The following is a 14185-nucleotide window of genomic DNA, read 5'->3' as shown; positions in this document are numbered from 1 at the left end:
CTTTATCTGCATTGGATTTGAATTTTGTCTACTGCTTTACTATTCTAATGTCCATGAACTTTTCAAACACCCATTACAGGCAGAAAGCATGAAAGAACTTGGCTCTTCTATCAGCATACCTGAAGATTCAAGTCTAGAAATTGGAAAATACCAAACTGCTGATCAAGTGGCTCTGAAGGATAACCCTTCTCTGGTACCATCAGAAACTGGAGTGCGTATGCCCAAAAACTTGAGAAAAGTTCGTGCTAGAAAGAATCCAAAGTCTATAATTTCCTTATTGAAGAAAAAGAAACACAAGAAAGCGACAAATGCATTGCTCACCAACAAAAATGAGGTATGGACTGACTTATATTTTATCTTTGGTTAGCAAATGAAAAAGAAATTTACTTAAAGGAGTGGAAATAACATAGAAAGGTTGAGAACTTAGAAATGAACAAGTCTTACATGTCAAGACCTTACATCAGACATATAGAGGGTGTAATCAATAATTTACTTACATCAACGAGATATAACATAGGCCATACCTCAGCACTGAAAAAGGACCAAGGTGCATCTTCAATTTCTAGGTGAACTGGCAGCCAGTCCATGATGAGTCACAATTCTTCTATTATCTCTCTCTTCAAAGATCTTTTTATTTCTTTCTTTTCCACAAACATGAACAGATCGCAAACAGTGTAGAACCCTGAAACAATTGTATCTCTTTACCTCCCAGAAAAAAGATGGCTAATGTGAGAATATTTCATTTTAGATTAGGACCAGGCCTTGATCTCAAAATCCAAAGAAAAAATCCTACATGAACGCTGCAATTCTGCCTAAGATAAAAAAAAAATGAACTGTTTCTTAATTATTATTGCACATACATCATCAAATATTTTAATGAAAACCCCTATTTTTCAAATGGTCCATGGTTAAAATGTCAGAAGATAACAGTCAAGAAAATTTTAAACTTGCAAAAGTATCGATGAACAATTCACCATGTAGAGTGGGAGAAATTTCAGAGATATTTAGCTAATTCTGCTAAGGTATTTGGAAATCTAAAAAATCAGGAAAGTTTTCTAGAAACATGGGATTAGTTAATAAACCTTCAAAAGATCATTATAAGAAATACAATTGCACATTTAAGGCTCAAAACCATAGCAAAGAACTCTATAAATCAATTAGGAAAAATTAAGAGACTGTAATAGGTATGTTTCTCTGTTTTCCTTTTGGTGTTTAGCCATCTTCTCTTCTTTATTTATGTCTATTATTTGCCATTTTAACTTTTCTCTTTATTGTTACTATATGTTTTGATTATATTGAGAATACAGTTTTATGGTTATATGCATTTTTCTTTTTCTTTTGAATTATAATGCCTTAGTAAGTGAATCATATCAAAATACTAGGCCAATTATCCAATCACAAATGTGATGGGACTCTCTGCAAGCAAAAGCTCTGTACAGACCGTGAAACCATGGGAATCCCACTGCACATTGGGAACATCTCCTCATGAATTTAAAGTAAGTGTATGGGATATTTCCCAATGTGTGGCAGGATGCTATGTGAGCAAAATTTTTGCTTGCAAGAGATCCAGGTTCATCACCAATTCCCTGTTGGTTCTTTTAGGAAAATATTTTTAAAAATTATGGTTATTTTAATGAAATATTGAAAAAAATTAATAATATTCTAAAATTTTAAATTTTAAATATATAGTTAATCAATGAAATCTGGGGAGTACTGTATCAGAAATCTGGGGCATCAGGTATAGGGGGGTATTGTCAGAAATCATGAAGGCAATATTAATGCTTAGCTTCTTAGGCCCAGTGGGACAATGGAAGTCTTTGAGAGCAGAGTTGAAGGTTCTAAATATAAGGATTAAAATTACTGCATCATCAGGGGTTAAGGGATGTAATAGCGGAGGGAGACTGTGAAGTGGTTATTTGTTGGAATGAAAGGACAAGAACAAATACCTCGGGAATTTAGGACTTCGGTAAGGATGGTGGTCTCACTAGGGTCCTCCTTGAATGCCTTGTTCAAATGGATCCCTACTTCCCTAGAAGTGCAAAATATGTTAGTAGATTCTTTAGCAAGAGATAGAGTGGGGAGGGATTCTCTGCTTTTGGGTTGCCTTGGACTGGGTACGGAATCAGGGTAAAGACGCATCATCCATTTAGAAGAGTCCATGCAACACTGTGGTCAACTGGCTTCATCCTCCCATATGCTGCTACTTCCTATTTGTTCTCTCTCATGTAGGGCGGATGTTACAACATGTTTAGTGTCTTCCAATAGAGAAAAGACCAAGGTTTTCATTGATTTTCATCTCTTTCTAATCCTCGTTCAACATAAAATCTGTTCACTTACAGAGGGCATCCACTTAATAGTAAACTAGTATATGTGGATTTATTTCATTTTTTTTGTCCATATGTTTGTTGGAAGATGGAAATGAGGTTGGGAATCAGGGAAGATTCCTGTTGAACATGATATTGTGTAAACCAATTTAGGGCTTGAAGCATGCTGCAGAAACTTCAAGAAGCTCTTGTTTAAAACCAGTTCTGTCAGCACAGTAGAATTTGCATAAGAAATTAGATGGTCGTTGACGGGTAGAATAGCATTGAAGTTCAATCATAGATTTCCAGCATGTTGCTATTGTTCATATCTCGATGAACTTTTGTTTCAGGTGAGAAAAGGTTTCAATAGTCTTGTCAATTTGAAGAAGCAAATGAGCAATTTAAAAAGAAAAGCACCTTCAGAAAAGAGGGTTAACCTTAAATCCAAAAGGGGAAGTTCAAATGTTGATGAAATGAAGAAAAAGGAGAAACTGTACATGGCTGAGATGGAGAGGTTGTGTCATCTCGAGGATAGAATTGAGAAGCTGAAGAAAGTATTATTGAGAATACAGAATGGAAAAAATCTTATACGGGATAAAACCCATTCATGCGAACAAGTTGTAATCTATGTTCCAGTTGCAGAGATAAGAGAGAAACAATGTCATGTATAAACTGTTGATCATCGAACACCAGTATTACAATACTGTAGATCATTAAAAACGAAAAATAGAAAATCTTTTTATAGTATTTAATTTAGCAGTACAAAACAAGTATGCAAATCACAACAGTACCCGGTTCAAACTTCAAAGCATATAAAGAGCACATGGTGCAACTTACAGCACCATATATAATCAAAATAAATGAATTTTAGTAATTTCAAACACAAGATTTTTTATTTTGTTTCGGTGGTTTTGTCTGAAACTGATCTTATTTCACGACACTTAAAAACATTGGTGGCATACTGGCATGTGCATTATCAAAATAATTGAAACAAGTGTATTTTAGTTTTTAAACTAAAAGATAAAAATTTAAACTAATTTGTTCACTGAAATAATTGCTTTAATATGTCACTCGTAAAACATTTTTTCTGCAAAATAAAATAGCTACTATCTTTCATAAACGGAGGAGTAGATGAGAGTTGGCAGTGGGATCATATGTTATATAAGCTTGTGATTTACAGGCAAAAAAGTGAAAAGATGAGTTCAAAGTTCAAAATGTCGTTACGTATTGGCATGTATCGGAAGATATGTATCGCATCGGACTCCTATAGGGATTGTATTGGGTTAGGTCATGGTTCAGAGAGTAATCGGGATTTAAACCAATTCCTCTGAATCGATTTTGAAAAAAAAAATAAATAAATAAGACAAAAAAAAACACCGATACAGGCTGATACACCCTACCACAAAAAAAAAACACCGATACAGGCTGATACACCCTACCTGCATATCGGTCTGTATCGATATTTAGAACCTGACATGAGCTAACTGATTTTTCTGTGCATCTGTGACCATGTAAAGAGTTTAATAGTGTCTGTGAAATGTACTAGAACATGAATTAACCTAACCAACGAGGGAATGGCCAGCTGGCCAGGTCCGTTGCAAGCCAAAGACAACCCAATCAGCCAATTCCAATTGAATTGCTCTTCTGGGCCCCGTTCATTTGCCTGTATTTAGCGGGGGGTTAAGGTGGCCAAGCGAACAATTGATCACTATCTATGCGTTCGTATGCCACTAGGGTCTGCAGTAAGCCAAGATACCGAAGAGTATCAGCTACCCTAGGTACTTGATGCACTCCTGAAATTTGGGTAAGTAATTTTCGCATGCCAATAATGTGCTTTCCCTCTCATCTCTCTTTACCTGGATAATGTGTATTGTACAAAAATGCTGGAATCTCACTTATCCGGGCAAGTGAAACATGAAAAACACTTGCCTGGGTAATGTGCTTGCCTAGGTAAGTGAAAATGAACAGGGCCTTGGAGTATGAGACTCGTGTGATGCATAGGGGTGCAACTTGGGTGGGTTTAACCTGAGCCCAAACTGTCCCAGCCCAAAATTTTATCGGGGTACAACTTGGGCAAATTTCGATTTTTCGGTCCTTAGGCTGGGCTCGGACTTAAGAATTTGGGCTTTTTAATTATTTTGGTTGGGTTTGGGCTTAGCCCTTAAATAGCCTGAATCTGATCCAAGCCCGGTCCAACTATACACATTCATACATACATATGTATACATGTAATTATATATATATATATATATGAATAAATGCATACATACATAGACAGTATACTTTTAGATCAGGTTCATTGACTAACCTGAGCCCAGCCCGGGCCTGAGCCCAATCCAAATGCATCAAATTACAATGCAAATTGGGCTTGGGTTGAAAAAATCAGATTTGAACTAAGGCTCGGTCCAGGCTTTTAGGGTTAGGCCTAGGTTGATCATAAATCCACCCAATCCACCCAACCTGCACCCCTAGCGTTGCATGGGCACTCTATGTTTTTATAGTGGAATGTTTACATTCAGTGTCCTAAAAAGGAAATTCAATTGGTTGTTGACTTGTAGGTAATTTTAAACTAGGATCTGCTGAAAGCAAAAAGTATACGAACAGGCTGAGAGAACAGCATCCACCTGCACATTACGAACATGCACACTTCTTGCTTTCAGAAAATCTGGGGTCAGCCTAAATAGCCCTATATTTGATTTTTTTTTTAATATTAAAAAAAAAAACACATTGGGAACCAATATCAAGAGCTCAGATCTCCTCCAAGTAAATACTCTGCTCACATAACATCTGGCGAACATTAGAAATATCTTTACAAGTATTAAATTCATGGGGAGATGTTCCCGAAATACAGCTGGATTCCCATACTTTCAGAGTGTGTAGAGATTTTGCTTGCAAAGAATTCCATCACCAATATGAAGGGAAAAGAAAATAAACTGACATGAACAATTGTGATAAAAAATTCAATTGGATTGGGATTGGCTAAATTGGGTTGTCCTTGGCTTGTAATGAACCTGGCCTATAGCCACATACACACACAATTTACCCCCAAGAGCCAGTTAGCACCAAAGTACATTAAAGGGTGTTGACCGGGGTGATCATGGACCGGGCCAGGCTTAATACCTGTGTCAAGGGCCTTAGACTGATCCCGGGCCCAGATTAGCCCATACATTGATCCTAAAATACAAGCTTGGGCCCGGGGCTAGACAGGCCTAAATCTACTCTTCTAAGGGTTTATGCCTTCACGATGCTTGTGCATCTCCCGCCCCAACACCCTGTATCCATGGAATCTCATATTTTCTGTTGCTGCAGTATCACCAATTTGGAGTCGCCTTCTAAATCATATTTTCTTATTGTGCTAGAGGAATTGTCTCCTAGCTTTTGATCCTTTTTCTTTTCTTTTGATCCATGGGGTTGCACAACAGGGGTAGCCTTGGCGAAGTTAATTTACATTCTTTGGGTTCTCTGATTTATTGGGTATCATGAGAGACACCGCATATGTTTTTCTTCCCATGTTGTCCAATATTATGGTGCATTTCACCAAAAAAAAAAAAAAAAAATCAAACCAGGGTTTGAATTATCAACATAACCAACATGGGTCATACCGTATTTGGAAGCTGATACCTATACTATGGTATTAAATGCCATATTTTTTTCCTAGATTTTTTTATACCTATGGCTCCATTTGGAAGTAGTACAAATACAAATATGTAGAGTGCAAAATCTTGTATTTTATATGATTTTTTATGTATCCATACTGTTCATATTTGCATTTGTACTCTTTCCAAACTGAGCCTACTCTGTAAAAGTAAAACTTTATCCTGTCAAAACCTCGCCATAAAATTGGACTTAAGTATTCACTTTTAACCAAATTAGAATCGTTTTTAAAGTATTGACAAGTTTATAATAGCATTAATTCTTCCATTTCACACTTCACCTAAACCATTAAAATATGCATTTCATGGAGAAACTTTGAAGAATCTTACAAGTATGCATCAAATGGAATTTAAAAAGTAGTGTTATGTGAAATTTCTGCCATCAACCCTGTTCCATAGTGTTAAGGAAAGAACATGAATGCATTTATAACTGATATTTTGCAATGTGGGTAACCATGTTTTTTATTCAATCATTCCTGAAATGAATTCCGCTCCAGGCAAGGTTTGGCACCGATTTTGTTCTGTAGAATCGGTATTTGAAGGTGAATTTTGAGGAAAAATTGGGTATACTATAAAGGCTGAGCTTCATACCATAAGTTGACCTTTCAAGATGAATCTGGCTTGAGTCGAATTAAGTGGTCTCCATTGGCCTTTAATTTCAGACTTCCAGCAGAGGCACATACAATAATAAATTGGATATTATGGTCATGATTCAAAGACTTCTCATTCGGTTGACAATTGCTTATATTCCATGAGTAAATTTATCGAATTGAAATGGGTGAGAAGGCCTATATAATGTAATACAGATAACCACAAACTGCCCTGCATTTAGATTCAGATAATCGAGATCCACTCAATGGGTAACAAAATTAACTAGAATAAGGCCATTAGCCATGTTGGTCTCAGCTATCTGAGTTCTTGGAAGGGGTTATAAAATTAACTAGATCCTGACCAAAAAGAAAACTAGATCAAAGGTAGACTTGAAATGATCAGTCTACCATGTTTCATTTGAATGCATTTGAATTGAACTAGGGTGTTAAACATGGCTGTAAAAATAATACAATCTATTAATCATATGGTGAATCCTGAACCTTTTTTAACTTAGCAGGTGATTTGGACAGTAGTTACGACTTACGAGGGTCTTGGAGCCCATTGGCTCCAACTGATAAATTTGTAGGGCATCGGCAATTTAAATGCCCTTACATATCACAACTTTGATTTGATGATTCTCCACAATCGCCTGCCAACAATAGATTCAACCCATGGTTTTTAAAAACAACCTGGAGATCGAACCAGTCAGGGGTCCAGTTACCGGGTCGAACGGTCAGCCCATTCTGACAAAAAATTAAAAAATAAAAAACAATCAAAACCATTCGAGCAGTTAACCGCCCAGGTCAGCGGTTTGCTGACCAAAATCAATGGTTTTGGGCAAAGTTTCGGTTTTGGAGAAAACCGAAACCGGTCACCTGACTGGTTCCTGGTTTTTTCCGGTCCGACCGTCCGGTCCGGTCTGGTTTTGAAAACCATGATTCAACCATAAAACCTTGGACCTTAAGCATTCACCGGTCCCAATCAAGAACCCACTCATCAAAGGTAACCTCTTGATTCGTTTTTGAAGGAAAAAAAAAATAGACAAGCTTTTGGGGAACAGTTATATTATGGTTTAAATGAAGATTATAAAGGCCCATAAAGCATCTTCTACACGTCAATGAAGTACTAAAATATGGATTGGTAAATGGTAGTTTAAGTACTCAATTGGTTCGCGGTGATATTGGCCGCATTTACATTTTTCATAGCAATTTACAACTTATTTGGCACAATAGTTTCTCTTATTAGCACATCGAAAGAACTCCAGACATGAGAGGAAGAAAAACTACGCAAGTGACTCGTGACCCGGAAGTTTACCAGAGTCAGTAGACAAACAAATTAATTGATTACGTGATATTCTGTGTGTGCATGGAGAAACAAGGCATGAGTAGAACTCTGGGTGGAGTGCAAGGGCACTGATTGTTAATTCTTGCACAGTTTCTACTTTGCTAAATAGAAATTACCTTTTCCAGTCAAAAGCACACTCAATAATGCACAAAGCAAATGGAGAGCCAGAGAGAACAAGAATTGAAGGATGTACCTGATCATTCATTCTCCCTCTCTCTAGCCCATTGCACCAAGACAAGAGGTCTAAGGATTCTATTGAATAAACAAATAAATAAAATGCTAAAGTAACATATCTGCAACAAATATTATGGAGGTAATGCAATACAAAAAAGCCAGTTAACAAATAAAATAAGTAAAAGAAACAGAAATGAATCACTCAATGATTACAATTGCACTGTACTTGATGCTACAACAAACTCAATTGGGATGGTAATACAAAAATTTGACTGCTTGTACCAGTGTTTTCTAATACATTTGGGGGGAAATTTTCAACTCAGTTATATGTATGCCGTTTTAATGCATGTGAGTAGAATATACAAGAATCATGACCAAGCAAGATTTATGGTTACTTACACGAAATTTCAAGGTTACCATCAAGTGTAGTATAGATACTTCATGTCCTCTCTACTTGTTCTGAACTATCACTCTTGGTGCGATTCAATTTCTTTCTTTTAGCAGTTAGCCGAGGCCGCAACTACAAAGCATGAAAGGGAAAGGATGAGCTTAAAAATTCAAAGAGCTCTGGGGAAATACATAAATTTCATATAACCATTAAAGTCATTTGCCAAAAATAGCAAGAAGTGAAAACATATTGGTGTTAGTAATTCTGATGCTAATTCTTAGTCCCTTCAAACTATAATGTTAAAAAATTAAAACATCATAGAGGCAACCAAAACATGTAGTGTACAAGAATCAGATATAGAAAACCTCCAAAAAGAAACAAGAAAAAAGTTCCAAAGCACAGAGGATTTATAAAAAATTAGCCTCAACACCCCCACCCCAATAACAATATTCTCCCAATTCCACTCTGTTCAAATCTTTTAGTTTGATACCAGTCCTGCAATATAGAAAAGAGGAAAAAAGAGAGAAAAGAGATTAGAGTCAAAAAAAGAAAAAAAATTAGAGCAGTGGTACCCACTCCTTATTTTATAAGAGAGAGCATATAAGTAATGTAGAAAGATTACAATGCCCCTACTGTTGCATATAGATATATATTACAACTCCCCCAAAGATGGATCATTGTGATATTGGATAGTAACCCCTTTCGCAAAGGTATCAAAATAGCTGGTCTATAATATTACCATAAGGAACAGATATTACTCCTGTCTCTAGCTTTGCTCTAATAAAGTGCTTTGTCCACCTCAATGTGTTTAGTCCTGTCATATAATGGACATCTATAGACTGATCACTAGAAATGGCACCTTCAATCCCAAGGAAGGAAATACTTAAGTGGACCTAGATCTTTAACTTCAAATTAAGAAACAAGAAACACATTAAAGTACTGTATTTTAGACTCCTAGTTTCATGATAATTTTCATGATGACCTAGATTAGACAACCAGTCAGCAGCTTGATTTCCCTCACCAAGAATGAGTGTACTTGAGAGTAGTTACGAAGAAGAGCTCTCCTCAATAGTGAAATGGAGGAGTAGTAGATATAGAAGCTAAGAAGTTCTGTTTTGAAGTATGGAAGGTGGATGTTAAAAATCAGATGAAAAGAGAGCCACCGTTTTAGTAGTTGAAGAGGTGACTTGATGGTTGAAGGGTTTTATGGATGGAACAGTATTCTCCATTAAAAAACAAGGATGGAAAAGTACAATGGGAGTAGCTGATAAAAAATTTGAAGCGGAAATGAAGAGGAATGTGAAGGGTTGGTTTGTGGCAATTGTGGAAACGTTTGATGATAACAGAACTACAGAAGACAGTTGTGTGTACTGGAAGGAAGAAAGAGAACAGGGTGGTGCTTGTTTGCAGACTTATTACAGGAATTCCTGTTCATTCTGGAAGAAAGACAAACTCCAAAAATCTGCAGTGGTCTCTGATGGGCAAAGTTACAGAGAGGAAAAATAAAAAAAAAGGATACCCACAAGCTATCGTCTGTAACACTACCAAAAGCCAGAGGATGTTCTTGGAACTGGAGAAAGGAGCCTGGGAGAAGACTGGGTGTTGATCTGTGCCAAAGGAGCAAGCTTGATGAAAAGGAAGAGAACTTGATAAAGCGAGCCAATAGATGTAAATCAGTCATTTAATATCAAGATTAAACTTAGTGATTAGCATAATAAAACAGGTCTGAATAACTGTACAAGAGAAGAAGATGGCGAAGAGAAGAGGTAAGAGAAGGAGTCGAATAATTCTCCATTCTCCTCTAACCCTATTTTATTAAGACCTAAAAATTTGATGATGACAAGAATGCCCTTAAGTGGGCGGCCAGCTTGGCAGTTACATAAAGAAAAATAAAACAAGAATAAATAACAGGCCCATTAAGTGTGGCCCATCAACATAAAATAAAAGATATTACAAGAGAGGATGTTAGGGCCCATTCGGCCCAGTCTCTTTACACTCCCCCTCAAGCTGAGCATAGATGTCAATCATGCCTAGCTTGCTTATATAGTGTGTCAATTTCCCCCTTTGGAACTCCCTTGGTCAAGATATCAGCCAGTTGCTCTTCTGATGTGAAAACAAATTTCTCCTGAAGAGACTCTTTCCCTTATGAAATGCCTATCAACCTCAATGTGCTTAGTTTTTTCATGCTGAACAGGATTATGTGCAATGTTGATAGTAGCTTGGTTGTCACAATAGAGCATCATTGGTTTCTTGTAGTCCACCCCCAATTCCTCTAGAAGGGATCATAGCCATAGTAATTCTGACACACCATGAGCCATTGTCCTGTATTCTGCTTCAGCTGAGGATCTAGCAACTACTGATTGTTTCTTACTCCTCCAAGACACAATATTCCCAGCAACTAGACCACAATAACCAGAGGTGGACCTTCTGTCATCAATACATCATGCCCAATCTACACCAGTAAAGGCTTCCAGCTTCATGTGACCATGCTTATCAAATAGAATACCTTTCCTTGGAGTACCTTTCAAGTAGCACAAAACCCTTTCTGCAACAGCTAGATGAGTATCTCTGGGAGAATGCATAAACTGACTAATAACACTTACTGCATAGGAAATATCTAGCCGAGTCATGCAAAAGTATAACAACTTCCCGAGCAGTCTCTGAAACACTCCCTTATTAGACAAAGGTTCACCATCTGTGGCAAAAAGCTTATGATTAGGATCAATGAGAGTGGAGATAGGTTTACCTCCAAGTTTACCAGTTTCAACAAGAAGATCAAGGACATATTTGCACTGAGATATGAAGATACCATCCTTAGACCGAGCAACTTCAATGCCCAAGAAATATTGAAGATCTCCCAAGTCTTTGATTTCAAACTCAGAGTTGAGAAGTCCTTTTAGTTTACTGGCCTCTTCAATGTCATTACCCGTGACCACAATGTCATCAACATAAACAATCAAGAAGGTCACCAGAGAGTCATTTCTCTTCAAGAACAGTGTATGATCAGATTGTGTTTGAATGTAGCCAAAGGAGACAAGAGCAGCCCGAAATCTCTCAAACCAAGCCCGAGGAGATTGTTTGAGACCATAAATAGATTTGTGTAGTTTACACACCTTGCCTTTCATTTCTTTCCCATACACTCCTGGAGGTAGAGACATATAGACCTCTTCATGCAGGTCTCCATTCAAAAAGGCATTTTTAACGTCAAACTGGTGTAATAGCCAGTCAAAAGTAGCTGCTAGAGAAAGTAAAACCCTGACTGAAGTCATCTTAGCTATAGGAGCAAATGTCTCAAGATAGTCAATGCCATACATTTGGGTGTAACCCTTAGCAACCAACCGAGCCTTGAACCTCTCAACAGAGCCATCGAAGTGATACTTAATGGTAAACACTCATTTACAACCCACTGGTTCCTTCCCTTCCGGCAAGTCCACAATATCCCAAGTATGGTTCTTATGCAATGCATCAAGTTCAATCATCATAGCATCCCTCCATTCAGCTTGAGATAATGCTTCTGGTACAGACCTGGGTATCACATGGGAAGAGACAGATGCAAGAAAATAGTAGTAGGAAGGGGAGAGAAAGTTGTAAGATAAGTGTTTGGAGATACAGTGGGCTGTACACTTCCGCTTGCCCTTGCGAAGAGCAATAGGAAGGTCAAGGTCTGGGACAGTCAAAGATGGGTTAGTAGAGGGCTGACCTGTTTCCTCAGAAATGATGGGAGTGGCAAGATGCTCTTCTGAAGGAGTGGAAACAACCTGCACATGTCTGAATCTCTGCCTTTGGTACCACCATTGGAGAGCAGGAGCAAAAGGAGGAGGAGTAGGGATATCAGAGGTAGGTCCAGTGAAAGAGGTGAACACCCCATGATCGGACTCACAAGGGATGGGAAGAGGAACAGCTGGAGACATAGCAAAGGGCTCACCAGATTTCTCCCCCTCAGGAGGAATACTAAAGAAGGGAGTCAACTCGGCAAAGGTGACATCCCGAGATACAAAGCGGATGCCACGAACTGGATCAAAACAGTAATAACCCTTCTGTGTGGAAGCATATCCCAGAAACACACTTATGAGCCTTAGGTTCAAACTTGTGCCTTTGGTGACTATGAATATGCACATAGCAAGTACATCCAAACACACGGAGAGGAAGAGAAAAGAGATCCTCATCCGGGAAGAGAAGACTAAAAGGAGTTTTAAAGCCAAGGACCCGGGAGGGCATACGGTTGATCAGAAAGGTAGCAGTAAGAATAGCATCTCCCCAAAACTTTACAGGAACATGGGATGCAAACAAGAGGGATCTGGCAACCTCAACCACACGCCTGTTCTTTCTTTCCGCCACCCCGTTTTGTTGTGGAGTGTAGGAACAAGAACTTTGATGAATAACCCCAAAAGTTTCAAGATAGGTGGAGAGGGTTCTCTCAAAATACTCCTTAGCATTGTCAGAGCGGAATATTTTGATACGAGTATTAAATTGGGTGAGGATGAGTTCATGAAAATTTTTCACAATAGCTGGTGCTTCATCCATGGATTTCATGAGATAAATCCAAGTGTAACGCGAATAATCATCAATAAAAAGGATAAAGTACTTGTAACCCCCCATGGTTGGCATGTGATATGGCCCCCACACATCAGAGTGAACAATATGGAAAGGAGAAAGTGATCTTTTATTGCTAATTGAATAGGAATGTCTACGATGCTTTGCCAGCTCACATGATTCACAATGAAGACTCGATAAAGACACTTCTTTAAACATATCTAGGAACAGATGACTCAAAGCAAAAAAAGACAAGTGACCAAACCGGAAATGACATAATAAAATTGTGTTAACAAACTCTGACACGACTGACTCTAAGGCAACTCCATGAGGTGGTCCCAAAGCTTGATCCAGTGTGTCCAGCAAGTATATTCCGTTCGCCTCATGGCCACTCCCAACCATCCTCTGAGACTGCAGGTCCTGAAAAACACAATGAGTGGGAAAGAAGGTTATGTTGCAATTCATGGACTTTGTTAAGCTACTAACAGATAAGAGGTTTGTGTTAAGCTTAGGGACATGAAGAACAGAAGATAAGAACAGGGTGTCAGAGGTCTTTATATCACCTTTACCAGAGATGGGGGCAATGGACCCATCGACAAGGGATATTTTCTCTTTCCTAGAGAGAAGGTAACATGAGCAAAAAAGGTTAGATAGACTGGTCATATGGTCTGATGCACCGGAATCGATAATCCAAGGGATTTTATGATTACCTGAAATTGAAGCATGACTTGCAGAAGCACGAGTACCTGAGTGAGCAAAAGCCGATGAAGATGATGTACTGTTGGAAGGGTGAGCTGAAGAAACTGTAGCTTCCAGGTGATTTAAGAGCCTCCCATACTTCTCAAAATCCAGCTTCATTGCAGCCAACTGCTCAATGGTTGATTTCTCTTCACTCTCCTTCCCCCTTCAGGTACTGTAACAGCATTAGCAGTCTTGGTTTTCCCAACTGACTGCCCTTCTTAGGGTTATTATTGTTCTTAAATCTATCAGGGAGAAGTCCAGGATGAAGCTTCCAGCAAGTGTCCTTTGTATGTCGTGGTTTCTTGCAATATTCACACAACTGCTATCTTTTCTTAGTAGGGCCCTTTGGTTTCATTGCATGTGCAAAATGTTCTGTAGGTGGACTCTGCAACTGAACCTGCCGCCTACTCTCCTCACTACTTATCATAGCATATGCCTGTGAAAGAGAAACCTCATCC

General features: G+C 38.3%; 2 protein-coding genes across 7 annotated transcripts in view; one reads left to right on the top strand and one right to left on the bottom strand.

The window, feature by feature from the left end:
* The window catches only part of PRHA (pathogenesis related homeodomain protein A), a 58842-nt gene extending 55792 nt beyond the window's left edge, over positions 1 to 3050 (top strand). For both annotated transcript variants that reach the window (XM_010275242.2, XM_088892798.1), the window contains 2 exons: positions 80 to 334; positions 2654 to 3050. In XM_010275242.2, coding sequence (XP_010273544.1) covers positions 80 to 334; positions 2654 to 2974 — 576 coding nt within the window. In that variant the 3' untranslated portion in view covers positions 2975 to 3050. The remainder of the gene's footprint in view (positions 1 to 79; positions 335 to 2653) is intronic.
* A 5083-nt stretch (positions 3051 to 8133) lies between these two features.
* Positions 8134 to 14185, bottom strand: part of LOC104609049 (RING/FYVE/PHD zinc finger superfamily protein) — a 51976-nt gene continuing 45924 nt past the window's right edge. For 4 of the 5 annotated variants that reach the window (XM_019199720.2, XM_010275244.3, XM_010275245.3 and 1 more), the window contains one exon: positions 8134 to 8585. In XM_019199720.2, the coding sequence (XP_019055265.1) occupies positions 8505 to 8585 (81 nt within the window). In that variant the 3' untranslated portion in view covers positions 8134 to 8504. Of the gene's footprint in view, positions 8586 to 8889; positions 8949 to 14185 lie in introns of all 5 variants that reach the window. The other variant, XM_088892795.1, reaches the window with a different exon arrangement.

Source organism: Nelumbo nucifera, chromosome 8, assembly GCF_055504915.1.
Source record: "Nelumbo nucifera cultivar China Antique chromosome 8, China Antique-T2T, whole genome shotgun sequence".
Taxonomy (NCBI): Eukaryota; Viridiplantae; Streptophyta; class Magnoliopsida; order Proteales; family Nelumbonaceae; genus Nelumbo; species Nelumbo nucifera.
Note: the sequence above shows the minus strand (reverse complement) of the source record. Positions and strands in the feature narration are given on the sequence as shown.